This window comes from Aquarana catesbeiana, linkage group LG10 (assembly GCF_042186555.1).
Source record: "Aquarana catesbeiana isolate 2022-GZ linkage group LG10, ASM4218655v1, whole genome shotgun sequence".
In the NCBI taxonomy this organism is placed as follows: Eukaryota; Metazoa; Chordata; class Amphibia; order Anura; family Ranidae; genus Aquarana; species Aquarana catesbeiana.
The window spans coordinates 236,926,198-236,951,243 of NC_133333.1; the positions used below are offsets into that span (position 1 = coordinate 236,926,198).

The 25,046-nt window shown below is 48.8% G+C and overlaps 1 protein-coding gene across 5 annotated transcripts in view; it reads left to right on the forward strand.

The window, feature by feature from the left end:
* Window positions 1-25,046, forward strand: part of CASZ1 (castor zinc finger 1) — a 319,815-nt gene that overhangs the window by 193,732 nt on the left and 101,037 nt on the right. Inside the window, exon 1 of one of the 5 annotated variants that reach the window (XM_073603471.1) lies at window positions 4,438-4,557. The exons of 1 other annotated variant lie outside the window; for it this stretch is intronic. Coding sequence is in view for 3 of the 4 variants with exons in the window: in XM_073603468.1 (XP_073459569.1) it covers window positions 24,509-24,557 (49 nt within the window). In the remaining variant the exon portion in view is untranslated. Of the gene's footprint in view, window positions 1-4,437; window positions 4,558-24,182; window positions 24,558-25,046 lie in introns of those variants that run through there. 3 more of the 5 variants (XM_073603468.1, XM_073603467.1, XM_073603472.1) reach the window with 3 other exon arrangements.

The window sequence follows — 25,046 nt, forward strand, 5'->3', positions numbered from 1 at the left end:
GTGAATTCCATCTGGCCACTCTACCATAGAGGCCTGATTGGTGGAGTGCTGCAGAGATGGTTGTTCTTCTGGAAGGTTCTCCACTCTCCACAGAGAAACGCTGGAGCTCTGTCAGAGTGACTATTGGGTTCTTGGTCACCTCCCTGACTAAGGCTCTTCTCCCCCGATCGCTCAGTTTGGACAGGCGGTCTGCTCTAGTAAAAGTCCTGGTGGTTCCAAACTTCTTCCATTTACGGATGATAGAGGCCATTGGGACCTTCAATGCTGCAGAAATGTATCCCCAGATCTGTGCCCCGATACAATCCTGTCTTGGAGGTCTATGACAATTCTTCGGACTTTATGGCTTCGTTCAGTGATGGTGAACCTTGGCACCCCAGATGTTTTGGAACTGCATTTCTCATGATGCTCATGCACTCTGCAGTTTAGTTGAGCATCATGGGAAATGTAGTTCCAAAACATCTGAGGTGACAAGGTTCGCCATTACTGTTAGCTGCCTTCTTTCCTCTGCTATCAGCATGAATCACTTCTGACAAGTTTTCCTGACACCAAGAGAATAATGGTGACAGGGGAGGGATCTCCAGCTGATTGACAGCCTCAGCTCTGTTCCTGTGTGCTATGTGAAGGGGGGTGTGCTCCTTCCATCCAATCAGCTCTCAGACCTCTCCTCACTGAGCACTGCAGAGTGTAGCTTCAGCTCTCATAGTTAGTCTGGATGAAAAAAGACATGAGTCCACCAATTAAAGGGGGAAAAAAATATACGCGATCCTCTACCACAGTTAATCCAGAGGAAGGCGAAAAACCCCAGCAAAGCATGATCCAATTTGGTACAGCAGGGGAAAAAATTCCTTCCTGATCCCCAGAGAGGCAATCGAATAATTCCTGGATCAACTTTACCTATAATATTAGTATCCAGTTATATTATGTGTATCTAGGAAAGAATCCATGCCTTTCTTAAAACAATCTACTGAGCTGCACAGAACCACCTCTTGAGAAAGCTCTCTGCCCCCTGTTTTCTGACAGCTCAGACAAGCTTTATAATTTCTGCACTTTAAATGGATGTAGAGAAGAGAAGACTGCATATAAACAGGTACAACATATGTAGGAGAATTTGTTTTATCTCTGTGTATCACCTGAGGCCAGTCACTGCACTGGGTATATGTGAGGGATTACAACCACTTTAAAGCAGAACTAAAGGTAATGATACTTATCTCTGTTCCAACGTCCAACGCCCTCAAAGTCCCTTGCCAGTGCCGGAATCTTTTTCTGGGCGCTGGTCTTGATTGGCCAGCAGAGAATGATGTCACGCCCACGCATGCATGGTAGTGAAGTCATCACCGCACACAGGTAGTGCTCTGTAATGTAAACTGAGCTGCACATGCGCTTAAATCCAAAGCACTTGTATCCAATTTAGTGAGAGGGAGGGGGATGGAGCCAGGGGAAAATAATAGATTCATTTTTGGGGTGAAGGACCACTTTAATGAGCTGTGTGTACTCTGTGTATGACAGTATGTTTTTAAAACAAGACCACGTTTGTTCCAGACTGTTGAGATTTGTTTTCTAATATTAGGGTTGCACCGATATTGATACTAGTATCAGTGCCAATACCGAGCATTTGCACGAGTACTTATACTCGTGCAAATGCTTCGATGCCTAATCCAAACCCTAGGCGATGAGGGTCGTTAGAAGCACCAATCTCCCTGTATAGATTTCAATAAATCAGCTGACTGTAGCTTCTCCTCCTCTCTCTCCCGCGGCTTTCAGCTGCTAAATCTATACAGGGAGATTGGTGCTTGTAAGGGCCCGCACCGCCACACCGTCCCTGACTGTCCCCTGTGTCCTCCTCTGGTCCCCCTCTTTGTCCTACTCCGTGCTCCTAAGGTCCCCTGCCATGTCCTCTTCCAGTCCCCCTCTGCCCTCCTCCGCTCCCCCCACGTGTCCTCCTCCGCTCCCCCTCCGTGTCCTCCTCCGCTCCTTCTCCACTCCCCCTCCGTGTCCTCCTCTGCTCCCTCTCCGCTCCCCCTCCGTGTCCTCCTCCGCTCCTTCTCCACTCCCCCTCCGTGTCCTCCTCAGCTCCTTCTCCGTCCCCCTCCGTGTCCTCCTCTGCTCCTTCTCTGCTCCCCCTCCGTGTCCTCCTCCGCTCCTTCTCCACTCCCCCTCCGTGTCCTCCTCCGCTCCTTCTCCGTCCCCCTCCGTGTCCTCCTCTGCTCCTTCTCTGCTCCCCCTCCGTGTCCTCCTCCGCTCCTTCTCCACTCCCCCTCCGTGTCCTCCTCAGCTCCTTCTCCGTCCCCCTCCGTGTCCTCCTCAGCTCCTTCTCCGTCGCCCTCCGTGTCCTCCTCTGCTCCTTCTCTGCTCCCCCTCCGTGTCCTCCTCAGCTCCTTCTCCACTCCCCCTCCGTGTCCTTCTCCGCTCCTTCTCCACTCCCCCTCCGTGTCCTCCTCCGCTCCTTCTCCACTCCCCCTCCGTGTCCTCCTCAGCTCCTTCTCCGTCCCCCTCCGTGTCCTCCTCTGCTCCCCCTCCGTGTCCTCCTCAGCTCCTTCTCCACTCCCCCTCCGTGTCCTCCTCAGCTCCTTCTCCGCCCCCTCTGCGTCCTCCTCCGCCCCCCCTCTGTGTCCTCCTCCACTCCTTCTCCGCTCCCCCTCTGTGTCCTTCTCCGCTCCCCCTCCGTGTCCTCCTCCACTCCTTCTCCGCTCCCCCTCCGTGTCCTCCTCCGCTCCCTCTCTGTGTCCTCCACTCCTTCTCCGCTCCCCCTCCGTGTCCTCCTCTGCTCCTCCTCTGCTCCCCCTCCGTGTCCTCCTCAGCTCCTTCTCCACTCCCCCTCCGTGTCCTCCTCAGCTCCTTCTCCGCCCCCTCTGCGTCCTCCTCCGCCCCCCCTCTGTGTCCTCCTCCACTCCTTCTCCGCTCCCCCTCTGTGTCCTTCTCCGCTCCCCCTCCGTGTCCTCCTCCACTCCTTCTCCGCTCCCCCTCCGTGTCCTCCTCCGCTCCCTCTCTGTGTCCTTCTCCACTCCTTCTCCGCTCCCCCTCCGTGTCCTCCTCTGCTCCCCCTCCGTGTCCTCCTCTGCCCCCCCTCCATGTCCCCCTCCGTGTCCTCCTCTGCTCCCCCTCCGTGTCCTCCTCAGCTCCTTCTCTGCTCCCCCTCTGTGTCTTCCTCAGCTCCTTCTCCTCTCCCCCTCCGTCTCCTTCTCAGCTCTCCCTCTGTGTCCTCAGCTCCTTCTCCACTCCTCTTCCGTGTCCTTCTCAGCTCCTTCCCATCTCCCCCTCCGTGTCCTCCCCCACTCCTTCTCCACTCCCCCTCCGTCTCCTTCTCAGCTCTCCCTCTGTGTCCTCAGCTCCTTCTCTGCTCCCTCTCAGTGTCCTCAGCTCCTTCTCCACTCCCCCTCCGTGTCATCCTCTGCTCCCCCTCCTTGTCCTCCGCCACTCCTTCTCCGCTCCCCCTCCGTGTCCTTCTCAGCTCCCCCTCTGTGTCCTCAGCGCCTTCTCCGCTCCCCCTCCATGTTCTCCTCAGCGCCTTCTCTGCTTCCCCTCCATGTCCTCCTCCGGTCCCTCTCCATGTCTTCCTCTGCTTCCCCTCCATGTCCTCCTCTGGTCCCCCCTGCCCCAGATCTTTCAGGATGGAAAACAGAGGAAGGAGCCGTTGAATCTGTAATTTACCAGCTCCTTCCCTTTCCGAATGCACCATGTTTATGATGCTTCCGTTTATGAATTGAGAGGAGCCTCTGTCTCCTCTTCATTCATCTTCAGTGCAGTCGAGGCTGCAGAGAAAGGAACTGTGGAATATATATGTATAAATTGTAAAAAAATAGTAAAAAAATATTAAATAATAAACTACTGACACAGTCCATGCCTTATCAGTGCCACCTATCAGTGCCCAGCAGTGCTGCATATTAGTGCTACTGTCACATGACAGTAAAAATTAAAAAAAGAATCGGTAATCGGCGAGTACTTGAAAAAAAGTATCGGTACTCGGTCTTAAAAAAGTGGTATCGGTGCAACTCCATTAAGCTCACCACACACGTTACAATCTGATTGTACAATGATTCGATACAACTCCATCAGTTAGTTTAGCTAGAACCTCATATGACAGTTTTAGTAAATCAAGGGTTGATTGTACAAAGATTCTACGGTCAGAATGTAACATGTATGGTCACCCTTATCCCCCCTATAATAAAGTATTAATTCATTTTAGTATCGTACGGTGAGGGACATCCAATGGCTCATGGCTGTCCACAAAGCCGTTTGTCCCCATCGCCCGTTCTCTTGTGCAATTGTTTGGTTGCAAAACAGACTTTTGAGTTTTGGAGCTTTCAACTGAAACTGATTACTAATTCTAAAGAAAGACAAAGATTTGAACCGGAGAATCTGGTCCGACCAGTTTTATTTTTATTGAAGGAAAAATACTTTACCAGTATAATTAATGTGTGTTTATTTGCTTGTTACCGACTGCAACTGCCAAAAAAAAAACCTTCAGGATCCGACTCCGGGTGAAGGAAGATCTGACAGGGACCAGCAGATGGGATTGGGCGGTGTGGAGGGGATAACGAATAGAGTGGAGGAGGAAAGGTGAGGGTGGCATTCTGTATGAGGACATTGTTTACTTTGTATCTAAGTTACCCTGCCTGGTGTACACAGCTCACCGTATATTTAACAAAGTATATATTTACATGTTTACCGGATGACGTGCCACGAGCGTTTCCCAATACAGAGGAATTTGCCACAAATCCCAAATATTATCCCTCACTTTCCTAGTTTTTGGAAGACATTTAGGATTCATTCATTCTAGGACATCGCAGTAATGCACACCGTACAGCTGCGCGCATTTTTGGTGGCTTGGCACAACACACATCTGTTGGTGAGGTGCGTTGGGTGCCGTTCAGAATGTGTTGGTGCCATGCGGTGAATGTTGGGTGCCGTTCAGAATGTGTTGGTGCCATGCGGTGAATGTTGGGTGCCGTTCAGAATGTGTTGGTGCTATGCAGAGAATGTTGGGTGCCGTTCAGAATGTGTTGGTGCCATGCAGTGAATTTTGGGGGCCGTTCAGAATGTGTTGGTGCCATGCGGTGAATGTTGAGTGCCATTCAGAATGTGTTGGTGCCATGCGGTGAATGTTGAGTGCTATTCAGAATGTGTTGGTGCCATGCGGTGAATATTGGGGGCAGTTCAGAATGTGTTGGTGCCATGTGGTGAATGTTGAGTGCCATTCAAAATGTGTTGGTGCCATGCGGTGAATGTTGGGGGCAGTTCAGGATGTGTTGGTGCCATGTGGTGAATTTTGGGGGCAGTTCAGAATGTGTTGGTGCCATGTGGTGAATGTTGAGTGCCATTCAAAATGTGTTGGTGCCATGTGGTGAATTTTGGGGGCAGTTCAGAATGTGTTGGTGCCATGCGTTGAATGTTGAGTGCCAAGCAAAATGTGTTGGTGCCATGCGGTGAATGTTGAGTGCCATGCAAAATGTGTTGGTGCCATGCGGTGAATATTGGGGGCAGTTCAGAATGTGTTGGTGCCATGTGGTGAATGTTGAGTGCCATTCAAAATGTGTTGGTGCCATGCGGTGAATGTTGGGGGCAGTTCAGGATGTGTTGGTGCCATGTGGTGAATTTTGGGGGCAGTTCAGAATGTGTTGGTGCCATGCGTTGAATGTTGAGTGCCAAGCAAAATGTGTTGGTGCCATGCGGTGAATGTTGAGTGCCATGCAAAATGTGTTGGTGCCATGCGGTGAATATTGGGGGCAGTTCAGAATGTGTTGGTGCCATGTGGTGAATGTTGAGTGCCATTCAAAATGTGTTGGTGCCATGCGGTGAATGTTGGGGGCAGTTCAGGATGTGTTGTTGCCATGTGGTGAATTTTGGGGGCAGTTCAGAATGTGTTGGTGCCATGCGGTGAATGTTGAGTGCCATTCAGAATGTGTTGGTGCCATGCTGTGAATATTGGGGGCAGTTCAGAATGTGTTGGTGCCATGCGGTGAATGTTTGGTGCCATTCAGAATGTGTTGGTGCTATGCAGAGAATGTTGGGTGCCGTTCAGAATATGTTGGTGCCATGTGGTGAATTTTGGGGGAAGTTCAGAATGTGTTGGTGCCATGCGGTGAATGTTGAGTGCCATGCAAAATGTGTTGGTACCATGCGGTGAATGTTGGGGGCAGTTCAGGATGTGTTGGTGCCATGCGGTGAATGTTGAGTGCCATTCAAAATGTGTTGGTGCCATGCGGTGAATGTTGGGTGCAGTTCAGGATGTGTTGGTGCCATGTGGTGAATTTTGGGGGTCGTTCAGAATGTGTTGGTGCCACGCTCTGAATGTTGAGTGCCATTCAGAATGTGTTGCTGCCTTGCGGTGAATATTGGGGGCAGTTCAGAATGTGTGGGTGACGTTCAGAATGTGTTGGTGCCATGCGGTAAATGTTTGGTGCCATTCAGAATGTGTTGGTGCTATGCAGAGAATGTTGTGTGCCATTCAGAATGTGTTGGTGCCAGTTGGCCATAGGTTGTTCGAATTCCAGCTAGTTGACCATTGGCTGTTCGAATTTCAGCCAGTTTGCCATTGGCTGTTCGAATTTCAGCCAGTTTGCCATTGGGTGTTCAGATTTCGACCAGTAGGCCATTGACTGTTCAGGTTTCGGTTGGCTGGCTATAGGCTGTTCAGATGTCAGCCGGTTGGCTATAAGCTGTTCAGATTTCAGCCGGTTGGCCATAGGTTGTTCAATTTGGGGCCTGTTGGCCATTGGCTGTTCAGATTTTGACCAGTTGGCCATTGGCTGTTCAGATTTCGGCTGGTTCCTGACAAGCCAGGTAAAATTTGTTTAATGTTAATGGGTGGCCCTGTTGGTCCCCTTCCACCAATCATGCTTTCTGTAGAAAAGCGAAGGAGCCATATGGAAAATTGTCATCCGAACAACAACTGCATCCAAGCAGATGAATTCATTGTTCAGGTACTCTGACAGCTGTGGCCGCCAACTATCAGAATACAGTAGCCCAGCTGGGAGACATGTCCATGCTGGCTGTATAGTGTGGATAGAGGTATCTGTTAGATTTTTTTTTCCCTGCAGCTGGCGAAAAAAAGTTCCTAGTGTAAGGCCAGGCTTAAAGGTGTAGTCTACGTAAAGTGGAACTCCATGAAAAGAAAATGTATTTTTTTTGGAAACACTACACTTGAAATGTTACCTCATTTTTTTTTGTCAGGATGGCCGCTGCTTACTGTAAAAGTGACAGTTTCATTCAGGCCAGATATAACACAGAGAGCTCTTCTCAACTGACATTTCCGGCTATAGTACAATGCAGAGATCTCTCTCCTTTCTCTCCCTTCATCCATTCACAAAAAGCCTTGTGTTCTTTTTACAGAATACAAGGCATTCGAGGAGGGAGAGCAGGGGGTGGATAAACAGGATCTTCCCTCATCCATTCACAGAAAGCCTTATATTCTGCAACCCATAGGCTAACATGGACTTTTCGACGATCAGGCCTGCCTGAAAAACTGACTGGGGACATGATCGGACCACCCATGTAAGGAGCCTATCTGTATTTTTTATAACCAGCATGCTCTGTTCTTTAGACGTCATCTACAGTAAATGCTTTGTGGGCCTTTTCCCCACTGAAAGGTTTTTTTTTTTGTGCCCAGAATTAAGTTTTCTTATATGTCTCGATCTTATATTTCAGGAGATTTCACCAATTCTTGACCTTGTAGTTACTTTTCATCAATAACTCTATTCTATTATTTGAGTATGTTGGATTGGGAAGGCTCCTTCTCCCCGGCCTCTCATTATCTAGGACTAATAATTATTGTTTACATTCCAGTGTACAAAGTGTATTTTCCTTGGAATAATCATTCTTCTTCCCTGCTATGATCAGAGTGTTGTGTGCCGATATGTGTGTTCAGATAGGGACACTGATGATGTCACAATGACATCAGCAACCACTGGAGCCAAATCTGTCTAGGGCACAATCTCCGGATCATTTAGGTTATATCAAATATTAATCATAGGAGGAGTGTCCTGTGTATTGTAGGCTAGGACATGTATGTGATAGGGTGGGAGATTAGTATGGGGTGGTAGTAGGTGGCCAGGAGCTCCTACCTTCTGGCCTTAGGCAGGATCCCACCTCAGACAATATCTGCTTGGAGTTTGTATGTTTTATATCTGGTCTCTGGGTTCAGTCTAAGCCCAAGCTTGTCCAATCCTGGAAGGCAGCTGTCAGTGCCAGGCCAATGAGCTGCAAGTGTGGGGGAGGGGCTTTCCCCATCCCGCAACTGCACATAAACAAAGAGGAGGGGTACTAGCGACATAATTGAGCTTGGGTTCAAGGTTGGGTTCCGTCCTTCCCAAGTTCGGCTGAACCTTGAAGTTAGATGTCATTGGTGGGCCAATTGGTTGCAGGATATTCCCCACCATGCAAAATATGGAAATAAAGGGTTGGGGTTGCTGGTGCAACCATTAACCTAATATGGTCACATGTCATTGTAGTGTTGAGCTTGGGTTCAGGGTTAGGTTCCGTCCTACCCAAGTTTGGCTGAACCTGGAAGTTAGCTGTCATTGGTGGGCCAATGGGTTGCAGGATATTGCCCACCATGCAAAAGATGTAAACAAAGGGTTGGGGATGCTTGTGCGACCATTGACCTAATATGGCCCCTTGGCCATATTAGGTCAACTTCACTAACCGAATATGACATTGTGGCCATATTAGGTCAATGATCTCATGAGCATACCCGCCCCTTTGTGTATGTGCAGCTACAGGGTGGGGAATCCCCCATCTGCAGCGCATTGATCCAGCATGGACAGATGTTTGGATGAACATGGGTTTGGCCAAACCCACATCCGAACCCAAGCCAACCATACTGACATGTGGCCATATTAGGTCAGTGATGTCACCAGCATCCACACCCCTTTCTTAATGTGCAGCTGCGGGGTAGGGAATTCTCCACCCTGGCCTGGCACTAACAGCTGTCTTCATGATTTGGATGAACATGGGTTCAGACTGAAACTGAAACAAATAACCGAACCCAAGCTCATTACTACAATGAAATGTGTCTATAATAGGTCAATGATGTCACCAGTATCCCCACCCCTTTGTTTATGTGCAGCTGCAGGGTGGGGAATCCACTGTCCGTAGCTCATTGGCCCGGCACTGACAGCTTGCTTTCTAGGTTTGGATGAACATGGGTTTGGACTACTCCAGGCTTATTCCTGCATTAACATGTGGCCATATTAGGTCTATTATGTTGCCAGCATCCCCACCACCATGTTTTATGTTCAGAAAGTAGACCATGGGATCTGTTGGGACCAGCACTGTTCCTCCCAGTACATACCGGTGTCTATGCATTCAGCGTGGCTTTTCTGGTGTCAATGAGCCCTTAAGCCGGCCATAGATGGTATGATCTTCTTTCCTGCAACCACGGGTTGCAGGAAAGAAAATCGCTCAATTTCTCCATTGACCCCCCCCCCGCACCCCCTGGCGCTGTTTTGCTCTCCCAGTCGGGGGGTGCGCTTAGCTTCTAACTGTTCCTGATTTCGAGGGACTGTCCCTCTGTCCCTCTTTCCTCCCCATGTGTCCCTCATTTTGGTCTGATCTATATAGTTGTATATAAAATGCACTTTTTATCTTTCAAAAAGTGTTTCCCAGAGCTAAACCTTTCATCCAAATTCTAAATTTCTGCATTTGTAAATTTAAAAAAACAATATAAAGTAATATTAAAAAGCCCTTGTGGATTTAATTAACCTTTTTTTTTTGGTTAGTTCTCCTTTAAGGGGGTGTGAGAGGGGGGCGTGTCCTATGCCTAAATACGTTTGCTCGTAGGTGTCCCTCATTCCCATCTCAAAATGTTGGGAGGTATGGGGGTGCGGGAAGCCGCGGGAGAACATAGTGATTGTTGCTAGTGGCTATAGCAATAATTGTGTGAAAAATCCAACAGGCTGGTTGTACTCTAGTTGATCAGTGGATTGGTTCTAATCTCGGTCTCTGCTAATCCAACCAAGATTCGAACCGTCTATGGCTGACTTTAGGGTACTGAATTGTTTGGCTCAGGGCTGTCTGTGAAGGACGTGGGTCATGTGGGCACAATAGAAATGTGTATATGGATGATCATCATTGCATACCTCCCAACAATTTGAGATGGGAATGACGGACACCTACTAGCAAATGTATGTAGGTATAGGACACGTCCCCCTAACACACCCCCTTAAAGGAGAATTAACCAAAAAAAGGGTAATTAAATCCACAAGTGTTTTTTTTACAACTACTATTCCTTTATATTGGCTTTTAAAATGTAAAAATGCAGCAATTTAGAAATCGGATGAAAGGTTTAGTGCTGGGAAACACTTTTCGAAAGATAAAAAGTGCATTTTATAAACAACTATATAGATCAGACCAAAATGAGGGACAAATGAGGAGGAATGAGGGACAGAGGGACATTGCTCCAAATCAGGGACAGTCCCTCCAAATCAGGGACAGTTGGGAGGTATGTCATTGGTGTGTGCTGTGATATAGAAAGAAGCAAATTAGCGATCGAGCAAACAACCAATGGGCTGCTATGCTTGTGATCCTGGAAAGGTGTTTGTTGTATTGCTGGGCATGGTACGGAGGATTGTCTATTTCCAGCCTCCCCCCCCCCATTGTCATGCAGTGTCCAGGCGTCACGCGGTGCAGGTACGTCGCAGTACCATGGAGCCAGGGACACGGAGATAAGTAGGGACAGGAAGACAGACAGCCGTATTTTTTACTGAAACGCAAAGATACACTTTTTTTTTTATTTTTTAATTTTTTTCCGGGTCTTCAATTTAGCATTGGAGAATTTTATAATTTAGTAATTAAAATCTCTGATAGGCTTTAGAAATTGCAGCTAATTGAATTTAATGGGAAGATGATTTTCAATTTTATTTGATTATAGGGACCCCTGGCATTGGCATTTATGGGAAAAAAAATCTGGAGAACGCACTGTGTGGGCTGGGATGGCAGAATTGAATTGGGGGTAATCTGATTTTCTCATCATGGCTTTCACTATAATTTTCCTATAATTTTCCATTAGATATCTAGTTTACAAATACTCACTAAGAAGCCGAGAGAAAGAAGGCTGCCAGCTAACAGGATTATGAAGACGGAGAGGCCAGTGTGCCAACTGCGCTTATGTAAACACGCCGCCACGCCTTAGTACACAAAGGCAAGCTGACACACATGCACAAACTGGTACAAACAAATGCAACGTTCGACCTGAGAAGGCAGGATTGTCGGGGCCTGCTGGGGGGGGCGCTGCGGACCCCCGCCTTGTCAGGATACCTTGGGGGCTCATTACAGCGCATGACACCTTTTTATGCAACCGCACATCGACCTTCTGGTATGAGTGACACTAAAATGAAAGGCTTGGTTCACGCCTGCAGGAGCGACACCGAGCGCGGTTGTGCGTTCCCGTGCGTTGGGTGTAGGGCGGTCCTTTCATTTCCATGGGAACACACGGGAAAAGAAGTCCCTTACTTTCTTCCAAAAATGCGCCACAATCAACTGCATAGTGCTGTGGTGTGTGCAAAAAGATGTTTGCAGATGCGTGTGGGCACAGGTGTGTGCCCCAAAGCTCAAACACACATACGTCTGTGTGCATGTGTACATATACTGATGGTGTCACTAGAGCAGAGGACGGTGTCAGTACAGCAGAGGACGGTGTCAGTAGGGCAGAGGACGATGTCAGTACAGCAGAGGACGGTGTCAGTAGGGCAGAGGACGATGTCAGTACAGCAGAGGACGGTGTCAGTAGGGCAGTGGACGGTGTCACTAGAGCAGAGGACGGTGTCAGTAGGGCAGTGGACGGTGTCAGTAGGGCAGTGGACGGTGTCAGTAGGGCAGAGGACGGTGTCAGTACAGCAGTGGTCGGTGTCAGTAGGGCAGTGGACGGTGTCAGTAGAGCAGAGAACAGTGTCAGTAGGGCAGAGAACAGTGTCAGTAAAGCAGAGGACGGTGTCAGTAGAGCAGAGGACGGTGTCAGTAGGGCAGAGGACGGTGTCAGTAAAGCAGAGGACGGTGTCAGTAAAGCAGAGGACGGTGTCAGTAGAGCAGAGGACGGTGTCAGTAGGGCAGAGGACGGTGTCAGTAGAGCAGTGGAAGGTGTCAGTGGAGCAGTGGATGGTGTCAGTAGGGCAGAGGACGGTGTCAGTAGGGCAGAGGACGGTGTCAGTGGAGCAGTGGATGGTGTCAGTAGAGCAGTGGATGGAGTCAGTAGAGCAGTGGATGGTGTCAGTAGAGCAGTGGATGGAGTCAGTAGAGCAGAGGACGGTGTCAGTAGAGCAGAGGACGGTGTCAGTAGAGCAGAGGACGGTGTCAGTGGAGCAGAGGACGGTGTCAGTGGAGCAGTGGATGGTGTCAGTAGGGCAGAGGAAGGTGTCAGTAGAGCAGTGGACGGTGTCAGTAGGGCAGTGGACGGTGTCAGTAGGGCAGTGGACGGTGTCAGTAGGGCAGTGGACGGTGTCAGTAAAGCAGAGGACGGTGTCAGTAGAGCAGTGGACGGTGTCAGTAGGGCAGTGGACGGTGTCAGCAAAGCAGAGGACGGTGTCAGTAGGGCAGTGGACGGTGTCAGCAAAGCAGAGGACGGTGTCAGTGGAGCAGTGGATGGTGTCAGTAGGGCAGAGGAAGGTGTCAGTAGAGCAGAGGACGGTGTCAGTGGAGCAGAGGACGGTGTCAGTGGAGCAGAGGACGGTGTCAGTGGAGCAGAGGATGGTGTCAGTAGGGCAGAGGACGGTGTCAGTAGAGCAGAGGACGGTGTCAGTAGAGCAGAGGACGGTGTCAGTAGGGCAGTGGACGGTGTCAGTAGAGCAGAGAACGTTGTCAGTAAAGCAGAGGACGGTGTCAGTAGAGCAGAGGACGGTGTCAGTAGAGCAGAGGACGGTGTCAGTAGGGCAGAGGACGGTGTCAGTAGAGCAGAGGACGGTGTCAGTAGAGCAGAGGACGGTGTCAGTAGAGCAGTGGACGGTGTCAGTAGAGCAGAGGACGGTGTCAGTGGAGCAGAGGACGGTGCCAGTAGAGCAGAGGACGGTGCCAGTAGAGCAGAGGACGGTGTCAGTAGAGCAGAGGACGGTGTCAGTAGGGCAGAGGACGATGTCAGTACGGCAGAGGACGATGTCAGTACGGCAGAGGACGTTGTCAGTAGAGCAGAGGACGGTGTCAGTAGAGCAGAGGACGGTGTCAGTAGAGCAGAGGACGGTGTCAGTAGGGCAGTGGATGGTGTCACTAGAGCAGAGGACGGTGTCAGTGGAGCAGAGGACGGTGTCAGTGGAGCAGAGGACGGTGTCAGTAGGGCAGAGGACGGTGTCAGTAGGGCAGAGGACGGTGTCAGTAGGGCAGAGGACGTTGTCAGTAGGGCAGAGGACGATGTCAGTAGGGCAGAGGACGGTGTCAGTAGGGCAGAGGACGGTGTCAGTAGGGCAGAGGACGGTGTCAGTAGGGCAGAGGACGATGTCAGTAGGGCAGAGGACGATGTCAGTAGGGCAGAGGACGATGTCAGTACAGCAGAGGACGGTGTCAGTACAGCAGAGGACGGTATCAGTAGAGCAGTGGACGGCGTCAGTGGAGCAGGGGGCTCAAATTGCACTGAATCCACACCAAAATCGCGCAGAACCCTTTTTGTGCCGCACTGGAATCGGTCAGTACTCATGCGATCTAATTCTGCAAATCACACTGTTTTGCAAACCGATTTCAGGGCGGTTACACACCCGCAGCAGTTCGCATGAACAGGGTGCGATTTTGATGCAGTGCGGAAACCATACAGCATTTGTTGCAAGTTCCGCACAGCATCAGTGTGAACCGGGCCTTAGTGCTCTGGACTGAGACATGTACACACTATAGAGGGATATTCTTTGTTCACATTTCATGTCTGAGGTTTACAAACACTTTGAGCCCGGGGTTCACCACTATGGGTATCAATACAAAGTTAATGACCCCCCCCAGATTGGTTCGCAGATCGCGGTGCGCACAGGAATCAGATCACATGGGGGGAAAAAAAAGGGTCCTGCACCTTTTTTGTGCAAATCCAATGTGAGTTCAGCCATACAAGCTGCATGGCTGAATTTGCATTGCACAGACATTGCATGTGAACCGTATAGCAATGTGGGTGCGAATCACATGCCATGTCTGTGTTCGTATATGTGTGAACCCGGGCTAAGGGCAGATTGAGACATGCATCTAAACCTCCCTTTCCTCTGAAACACGATTTGCATTCAGTTTGCACTTCAGAGGCTGTGGACAGGCAGCGAGGAAGCGATGTGACACCTCCATTCTTTGGTGACAAACGTGCTGCAACCACATGCAGTACACACGGATGCAGATTGTTTGCAGCGCTTCCCCATTTGTGTGTAGCGCTCTGCAGGCTTGCTGCCCCCCAATTGCTACATGTTGGGTGAACTTTGCCGCATGGTGACTGCAAAATGTGAACACCCCCCCTTTCGTAGCTCGAAACTGTCCCTGATTTGGAGCAATGTCCCTCTGTCCCTCTTTCCTCCTCATTTGTCCCTCATTTTGGTCTGATCTATATAGTTGTATATAAAATGCACTTTTTATCTTTCAAAAAGTGTTTTCCAGTGCTAAACCTTTCATCTAATTTCTAAATTGCTACGTTTGTACATAAAAGCCAATATAAAGTAATAGTAATGGTAAAAAAAAAAGTCCTTGTGGATTTATTTAACCTTTTTTTGGGGTAATTCTCCTTTAAGGGGGTGTGGCAGGGGGCGTGTCCTATGCCTACATACATTTTCTAGTAGGTGTCCCTCATTCCTACCTCAAAATGTTGGGAGGTTTGCCATTTTCTACCTTTTGCAGCGTAAAGCTTTATATACACCATCGGGGGCGGCCTGTCTATTAAGGGCGCACGGGCGCCCCCCCCCCATCCGTGTGCCTGGCCCCTTGCAGGACGCCCATTGCATAGATTCCAATGGCGGGGGGGTGTTTTTTTTTTTTAAGCACCTGATAAGAGTCAGAGGCTCCAAGACTTTATACACGGGACGTTTTTACAACCTCTCCTGAACAATTTAACTTGACAGATAGTAACCCACGTTTAAAACGTCCGTTCTGCTGCGTTTACATGCAGCGTTTGCGTTTAGGAGCGTTTGAAAAAACGAGTTACCGCTTTTAGCCGCGTTTGGCCTCTGAAACGTCGGAAACTTGAGCGACTGAACCCATTTTTTTGCCTTCATAGAAAAGCCTATAAACGCAACTGCCTAAAAACGTCATTAAACGACCCTGTGTACATGGACACATAGGATCACATTGGAGGAGTTCAGGGGCGGTTGAAAGAAGCGTCCAACTGCCTCTGAACGTCCGTTTACCAGCAGCCGTGTACATGAGGCCTTATAGGCTTCCAAATAGGGTGGGCTCCCAAGATGCGTTATATATATATATTCATTCGCTATTGTAAAACTGATCCTCCTCCCGGCCAATCAGGAAGCGGGTCTTGAGACCCGATTGGCTGAAAGAAAAGGCAATCCTATTGGACGCCAAGGAGGAGGAGGGGAGGAGGCTGCCGTGATGGAGGAGAGGACACAGGAGCCCCTACCCGCCACCTAGATGGGGTAAGTGCTGAACCAACCGGCAGACAGCGAGCAGGGGAGGGGGGGGGTGTTTGCGGCCCCCCCTTAAAAAAAAAAAAAAAAAACACTAGCCGCCACTGCACACTATTTTCTTCAGATTTTTTCCTTTAGATTCACCAAAACCATATAATAGGAGGTCAAACCTTAACACTTCCAATTAGTATACAACCAGGCCGGCCCTTGTACTACATCGTTGTAGGTAAATCTAAGGCCCATTTTCACAGTTGTGCGACTTGTCCTGCGACTTGCGACTGCCATGATTTCCAATGAGTACCAATTCATATCTGTGCGACTTCAAGTCGCACCGACTTCAAAGTAGCCCCGGTATTACTTTGGTACGACTTTGATGCGAGTTGTGGTCCGCAGACCTCAAGAATACACAGGCGTTCCCTGAAATCGCGGCAAAACCAAGTCACGGCAGTGTGAAAGGGGGCCTAAAGGAAAACGAAAAAAAAAAACCCCAAAAGTTGTATAGTGTGTGCGCAGCCTAAAGCCTCGTATTATTGGACGGATTTTCATCCCTTTTTTTGTGGCACGCTAGTCTCATGTCGAAAGTGAAGAGGTTACTTTCATACGGAAATTTTCGTACGGCAAAATTCAGCGTCAGAAGTGACGTCATGCGTTGAATAGTTTTGTACGTGTTCTTTCCTTTCTGAGCATGCCTAGTCTTACGATTTTTTTTTTCCCGGCGAAAACCGTACTAATTATACAAAAATCAGACGTTGTGTTCACATCCGACCAAAGATTTTATAATCTGCACATCCAGCTTGTACGAAAAATCGTAATCGGCTGTTGAAAACACCGTACTAACGATCCGAAAAATCGGCAGATCGTTCGCCACACTAAATTTTACTTCCGATTTTCTTATCGTGTGTGTACGGGGCCCTGGGGGCTGTAAATCATCCTATGCATTAAGGTGAAAAAAACTTCTGATGTTGACCGCCCCCCCCCAAGCCCCCCCCATTTTACTCCCCTGAGCCCGTTCGTTCCCTCGGCGGAGACGCGCTCTTCCTCTCTGCCCGTTGTCTCAGCTCTTGATTGGATAGATTGATATCAGAGCAGCCATTGGCTCCCGCTGCTGTCAATCAAGTCCAACTACACGGGCGCTGGGCGGGGGGGCGGGGCTGAGTCCCGCTTTCTGTGTGAATAGACGCAGAAGCAGGACTCGGGAGCGCGCCCGCACAGGTGTCCACTAGGGTTGCCACTTTTTCTTCAAGCCAAACCAGAACACTTTAGCAGCGCACAGCAAAAAAAAAATATTTTTAATATAGACTATAGGATCATAACAGACCTGGGACACCTTTGGGCACTCCAAAGAGAATAGCAATGCGGCGCACATAGTGGCCCCTCCCCCTCCTGTCAGGCCCTGTTCTGAGCCACATTCCTGTCTCAATAAGGTGTCCGGGTTTCAGGTAGACTGAAACCCGGACACGTTATTCAAAAACCCGGACTGTCCGGGTGAATCCTGGACAGGTGGCAACCCTAGTGTCCACCAAGGAGAGTGTTTCTCCGACGTGGACACCCATTGCGGGGAGGAGCCACCAGCGCCGCAAGGGAACCCCAAAAGAGGAGGATCGTGGGGCACTCTGTACAAAACCAACTGCACAGTGGAGGTAAGTATGACATGTTTGTTATTAAAAAAAATAAAAAAAAAATGAGGGTTTACAACCCCTTTAAGGGAGGGTGGTTTGTGGGTGGCAAAAGTGCAGATCAACTGCACATTTTTGCCACTCCCCAACTACAAGTCTAATTGACACCTAAAGCTTCACTCAGACAGTCACATGCGTTTTCTTTGCACCAGATTCTGCACTCTCCACTTTTAGTGAATCTCCCCCGATGTGGGCGTGTACAACCTGCAGACAAGGCCGGCCCCTCGCTGTACCTGACTTTTTTTTTATTGGAGGTTGCTGCGGGCGGCCCCCATTTGTGTCTGTAGACCCCCATTGATTCCTATAGCAGTGCGTTTAGATGCATATAGATGAAGCATTAAACGCTGCGTTTCAGACACACCCCCCCCCCGCGGATGGGCGCTTAGATGATGTGGTGGGGCTGCGAACGATTTTAGATTACAGCAAAGCTGGACACACACTGTTTGATTTCTATCATTCAGTCTGAGATCGGAAAACAAAAAAAAAAGATCGAACGGGGTTCCTCCATCCACACTGAAGCCGGCCGTGTTACCAGTAGAATTCCATTCAAATGTTCGCATTGGAAATGTTGAAAAATCAATCGTCTGCACATTCGATCTTGCCATCATTTTGTTCAAAAATTTCCTCCAGACCGGCAGCGTGGATGGGATCCCAGACATACTGAACCCGATTCATCACAAGATGTGCAGTTTTTTCCCCCCAATGAATTTCACATTCAGGGCCAGTTCACACCACATGCAATCCAGTGCGATTTTTTTTTTTATTCTGCATCAAAAACGCATTGGAAAGCAGGTTATATGGTTTCCAATGGCATCGTTCACACCAGTGCTTGCAGTTCCAGAAAAAAAAAGTAGAACATGCCGCATTTTTCCTGCACTGGACTGTACTGAAACGCTGTAAAACGCATCAAAAACGCACCGGAACACACATGTCCTTATTTAGGGCCAGTTCACACCACATGCAGTCCCGTGCGTTTTTTTTTTTTTTTTCTGCATAGAAAGTAGGTTATATGGTGTTCAATGGCATAGTTCACACCAGTGCTTGCAGTTCCAGAAAAAAAAAGTAGAACCTGCTGCATTTTTTTCTGCACTGGACTGTACTGGGACGCTGTAAAAAGCATCAAAAACTCACCGGAACGCACTAAAAACGCACTGGAACACCCAGGTTCTTAAGGTTAAAGAAAAAAAGGGGGGAAAAATGCACCAATCCAGATCAGTTCCGGATGCATTTCTGCTGGTGCGTTTTTAACGCATTTTTGATGCGTTTCCGGATGCATTCCAGGTGTTTTTTTTTTTACTATACTAGGGTCCAGTGCATTTTTGATGCATTTTTGATGCATTCCAGTGTGTTTTTGATGACTTTTGCTGCGTTCCAGTACAATCCAGTGCAGGTAAAATGCAGCATGTTCTGCTTTTCTTTTCTGGAACGCACTGGAACTGACCGCACTGGTGTGAACTACGCCATTGGAAACCATATAACCTACTTTCCATGCGTTTTTGATGCAGAACACAAACGCACTGGACTGCATGTGGTGTGAACTGGCCCTGAAGGAACATTTCCCATCCCGCTCCTTGGAGTTTTCTTGTCGCTAGGATTGAAAACGATCGTTGATCTGAGCCTACTATAAGAAAAGTGAACAAAAGTTCTGAAAAAAAAGTTTTCATAGGAAGTTCTACCTGTACACACCTCACAATTTTCTGAGATGAGAATGAGGGACACCTGTTAGCAAAAGTATGTAGACATAGGACACGCCCCCTGCCACGCCCCCTTAAAGGAGAATTAATTATATAAAAACAAGATTTGTTAAACCCACAAGTGCTTTTTTTACCACGACTATTCCTTTATATTGGATTTTGGAATTTACAAATGCAGCAATTTAGAAATGGGATGAAAGGTTTAGCACTGGAAAACACTTTTTGATAGATAAAAAGTGCATTTTATATACAAATATATGGATCAGACCAAAATGAGGGACAAATGAGGAGGAAAGAGGGACAGAGGGGCATTGCTCCAAATCAGGGACAGTTGGGAGCTATGCATAAAGGAATATTAGTGGTACAAAAAGCACTTGTGGGTTTAACTAATCATTTTTTTGTAGAATTCTCCTTTAAGGGGGCGTGGCAGGGGGTGTGTCCTAGGCCTACATACGTTTGCCAATAGGTGTTCCTCATTCCCATCTGAGAAAGTTGGGAGGTATAAATATGTGCAGCTCATGGAATACAATGTAACAAGTTTTTCAAACACACATGAAATGGACTTTTTGTCTCTTTGGATAGAGTAAGAGAGTCTGTGTCCCATTGGAGGGATTTCCCTTCACTTCCTGTCCCATAACCAAAACAGGAAGTCCTTCCAAAGTGAGGGAATCCCAGAACTAGTGTCCCCATTGGAAGGTTTCCCCTCTATTCCTGTTCTGGGGACAACCCAAAATGTGGGATTTTCTTTCACTCTCGGTGATAAGTCACCAGGACAAATAAAGAGGGCGAGTCTCCCCGATGGGGACACAGACCACAGTACAAACCTAACAGGGGTTCTAATCCCTCTCCACTCTATCCAAAACGATATAACAGTTATACTTCAATATTTTCCTCAATGTTAAAATGATTGATAGAAATCCACTTTGTGTGCAACCAATGCCTTTGCAAACCCAGATATTACCTTGTCAAAGTAGAAGTGACATCATCACTGAGCTATAGTTGGCCTGTGCAGAGAGAAGAGCTGTGGGAGGGGCCTAGCAGACCCCGCCCACTACAGACTACCTGTAGATAATGACAGGAAGGGGCGGAGACAAGACCAGCCCCCCTTGCACAGGGAGTTACAGTTTATCAGATACATTTGGAGCGTTGCATGTGGTTGTGTAGAGCTACAACCATAGGATGACACTTGTGATCCACAGCTAAACAGCTGCCATCGGTGTTTAGGAGGTGGTCCTATCACCTCCCTAATGTCGAGGCCATAGAGAGCCATTATTCCATTTGTGTAGTCATTGGTTGCTACTCTTAGCGATTAATTACCATGCATCTTAGTATTGTGATTGAACTACTAAAACACACCCCTGTGCACTCCTACACCAGCAATGTTCTAGTAGTTCTACACTTCTGAGTAACAGCTCCCCTAGTGGTCACCCCGTGGGGAGCTGTTATTCAGCAGTGCACAGGGGTGACCACTAGGGGAGCTGTTATTCAGGAGCACACTGGGTGACCACTAGGGGAGCTGTTATTCAGGAGCACACGGGGTGACCACTAGGGGAGCTGTTACTCAGGGGCATACGGGGTGACCACTAGGGGAGCTGTTATTCAGCAGTGCACAGGGGTGACCATTAGGGGAGCTGTTATTCAGGAGCACACCGGGTGACCACTAGGGGAGCTGTTATTCAGGGGCACACGGGGTGACCAATAGGGGAGCTGTTATTCAGGGGCACACGGAGTGACCACTAGGGGAGCTGTTATTCAGGGGCACACGGGGTGACCACTAGGGGAGCTGTTACTCAGGGGCATACGGGGTGACCACTAGGGGAGCTGTTATTCAGCAGTGCACAGGGGTGACCATTAGGGGAGCTGTTATTCAGGAGCACACCGGGTGACCACTAGGGGAGCTGTTATTCAGGGGCACACGGGGTGACCAATAGGGGAGCTGTTATTCAGGGGCACACGGAGTGACCACTAGGGGAGCTGTTATTCAGGGGCACACGGGGGGACCACTAGGGGAGCTGTTATTCAGGAGCACACTGGGTGACCCCTAGGGGAGCTGTTACTCAGGGGCACATGGGGTGACCACTAGGGGAGCTGTTATTCAGGGGCACATGGGGTGACCACTAGGGGAGCTGTTATTCAGGAGTGCACAGGGGTGACCGCTAGGGGAGCTGTTATTCAGGAGTGCACAGGGGTGACCACTAGGGGAGGTGTTATTCAGGAGCACACTGGGTGACCACTAGGGGAGCTGTTATTCAGGGGCACATGGGGTGACCACTAGGGGAGCTGTTATTCAGGAGTGCACAGGGGTGACCACTAGGGGAGCTGTTATTCAGGAGTGCACAGGGGTGACCACTAGGGGAGCTGTTATTCAGGAGTGCACAGGGGTGACCACTAGGGGAGGTGTTATTCAGGAGCACACTGGGTGACCCCTAGGGGAGCTGTTATTCAGGAGTGCACAGGGGTGACCACTAGGGGAGCTGTTATTCAGGAGTGCACAGGGGTGACCACTAGGGGAGCTGTTATTCAGGAGTACACAGGGGTGACCACTAGGGGAGCTGTTATTCAGGAGTACACAGGGGTGACCACTAGGGGAGCTGTTATTCAGGAGCACATGAGGTGACCACTAGGGGAGCTGTTATTCAGGAGTACACAGGGGTGACCACTAGGGGAGCTGTTATTCAGGAGTACACAGGGGTGACCACTAGGGGAGCTGTTATTCAGGAGTACACAGGGGTGACCACTAGGGGAGCTGTTATTCAGGAGCACATGAGGTGACCACTAGGGGAGCTGTTATTCAGGAGTGCACAGGGGTGACCACTAGTATTCTAGTATTTCCACACTCCTTAGGAACAGCTCCCCTAGTGGTCACCACTTATGCCTGACTCCCCACTCCAGCAGGCTCCCACAATCTCCTCCTCTCCACAAAGCTCCGGTCTGTAGGCGGAGCCTCGGTGTCATACATACAACGCAGGGCTATGAACCCTGTATTGTCCATGGAGGGATATTCTATTCATGTTATTGGATTTCTTCCTGAAAACGTGCGTTTGATAAACAGCTGCCCCAAATTATATATTGACATATAAATCTGCACCATTGTATTCTCCAGGGCCTCGGCCTTCCGATAAGATATTATCGGGGTGGAAAGTGATTTCTCAGCAACAATTGGTGATTTTATCACATGCATGAAAAGTATAAATAATCTTCCGGTACAGAAGGGGGGGGTAAGAGCGATAACCACCAAGATGTGTCTGTGCCCCACCCCCATAGCTGACACCGATGACACGCTGACCAATCACAGCCCTCCATTATATTTAAATGTATCCACATGTATTAGGACTGTTAGTCTCCTCTTAAGGTGACCATACACTATACAATCTGATTGTACAATCTCCTTCATAGCGACCATACACTATACAATCTGATTGTACAATCTCCTTCATAGCGACCATACACTATACAATCTGATTGTACAAAAAGGGAAGTTATGGCTGTTCGATTGTGTACCGATTTGATCAAATTAAACATCGATTGGATAATAAAATTGAAGTGTGTATGGCCATCATACAGGAGATTGTACAACCAAATTGTATGACTTGCATACAGTCTGTCAGGCCCTTGTATTGCATAGTTGATGGTAGATCTAAATGAGATTATACAATCAGATTGTATAGTGTATGGTCACCTTAGCACAAAAAAAAAAATCCATATATTGTGTTTGTGGTGGAGATCAGTGAAACGTCATTGGCCTCCCGAAACACGATGGAATTCATGAACAAAGCACTGATCCATGTAACACAATTATTTCCCATAAAGGTATGGAGGAGATTGTACAATCAGATTGAATAATGTATGACCACGATGAAGGAGATTGTACAATCAGATTGTATAGTGTATGGACACCATGAAGGAGATTGTACAATCAGATTGTATAGTGTATGGACACCATGAAGGAGATTGTACAATCAGATTGTATAGTGTATGGACACCATGAAGGAGATTGTACAATCAGATTGTATAGTGTATGGTCACCATGAAGGAGATTGTACAATCAGATTGTATAGTGTATGGACACCATGAAGGAGATTGTACAATCAGATTGTATAGTGTATGGATGCAGACATATGAAATGAGTCGGGGAAGGTTGGGCGATAGAAGAGGATGAGTGGAGTGACTGATAAATAATGATTGTCTGCTGTGTCATAATACAGGATGTTGTGGTCGTAGTTATAACTCTGTGTGAAAACGGAAATAACGAGGTAACGTTTATTATTTGTAAGAGTGTATGGGAGGCCAACCCTGCAACCTGCTATACAGCACAGAGCCAACCAGACATCCCCGTTCACCGATCAATCGATTGATTGCTGGGAGTTGCGGCTCTCTATACAGACAGTCTCTCGTTGTCCGGTGATCGGGAAGCACAACATCACATCGGGGAGTCGGGTGTTTGGGGCACAGATCAGATCTGATGGTTTATACCCCAATATTGTACTTATCGCCCAATCCCCATCCCCCGATCACAGACCAGAAGACGGCTCATCCCCATCTATTCACTGCGGAAAGATTTCCTGGGGGATCGATGTGGGACTATGAGACAGAGCAGGGACAGGGGTATGGGACTGTTCAGGGACTGTGTAGTAACATGGGACTGTGTAAGGACTGTGCAGTAATATGGGACTGTTCAGGGACTGTGCAGGGATATGGGACTGTGTAGGCACTGTGTAGGGACTGTTCAGTGATATGGGACTGTGTAGGGACTGTGTAGGGACTGTGTAGTGATATGGGACTGTGTAGGGACTGTTCAGTGATATGGGACTGTTCAGGGACTGTGTGGGTGTCCTGATCTCCCCTCTAGGAGGACAATGCAGCGTGGTTGTTGTGTTTGGGAATGTGCCGGGTTCAGTCCCTCCTCCGGTGTCAGGGACTGTGTAGGGACTGTGAAGGTGTCCTGATCTCCCCTCTCTAAGGACAATACAGCGTGGTTGTTGTGTTTGGGAATGTGCCGGGTTGAGTCCCTCCTCCGGTGTCAGGGACTGTGTAGGGACTGTGTAGGGACTGTGAAGGTGTCCTGATCTCCCCTCTCTAAGGACAATACAGCGTGGTTGTTGTGTTTGGGAATGTGCCGGGTTGAGTCCCTCCTCCAGTGTCAGGGACTGTGTAGGGACTGTGTAGGGACTGTGCGGGTGTCCTGATCTCCCCTCTCTAAGGACAATACAGCGTGGTTGTTGTGTTTGGGAATGTGCCGGGTTGAGTCCCTCCTCCGGTGTCAGGGACTTGAGGCTGGAAGAAGCCTGTAGAGCAGGAAGGACGGCCCCTGCATTCAGCGACACCCTGATAGGACAGCCTGGCTGTGTGTAAAGTCTATGCTGGGAACTCCTTCACTTCTCCTCCAAGCTCAGAGAGGGACGCACAGCCGGGGACAGGGGCCGGGACACCCTCTGATCTTTCACCTGCCCCTTTAGCCAGTTGGTAAGGAGAGGAGGAGGAGGCGTTGCCATCTGTGCTGTGCCAATCCTATGCGCCCGCCTGCTCCGCTGACAGAGCTCCCACCGACACGCACAGTGACATCAGTCATACAACTTGTGATCCGGGAAGCCAATCTGCCTCAATTAGATTTTAATTAAGTATTATGAAAGTTGATTATTTAAGTGAATTCAGCTTTGGATTCTCTGACTATGGTGAGTACCCGGCACTTGCCCGGCTCTTCTTTATCCTGAAGTGTGTGTGAACTTTAAATAAAAGCCTCTTCTCTCTGTCTGTTCCGATTGTGTTTCTTCCTGACTCGCTGCTGTTGTTTCAGTCTGACTAGAGCTATTGTTTGCCGTCACTTTCTGTTTAGCTTTATATAGTAATGAGCTCAGGGGCAGCCTGGACCGGCACTGCTTGCTGCTCTCAGCAAACTTTCATCAAGTGTTGGCATTATGGAGAGCCAACCTTCAGCTGGCAGTGCCACTCCAGGCTCTGGACCGTCCAGCCTCGGCCACTCTGCTCCTTACACTCCGTCCCTTCGTTGTGTTTGTTGAAGGATGACAATGGTTCCCCCCCCCCCCCTCGGAGGTGATCAGGGCTTGCCAGATCAATGTCTTCTTCTTCTTCTTCTTTTTTGTACCTTTTGTTGTGTTTGTGGATTTCTGCCTTGTAAGACGAAACTCTCTGCTCTTTGTTGT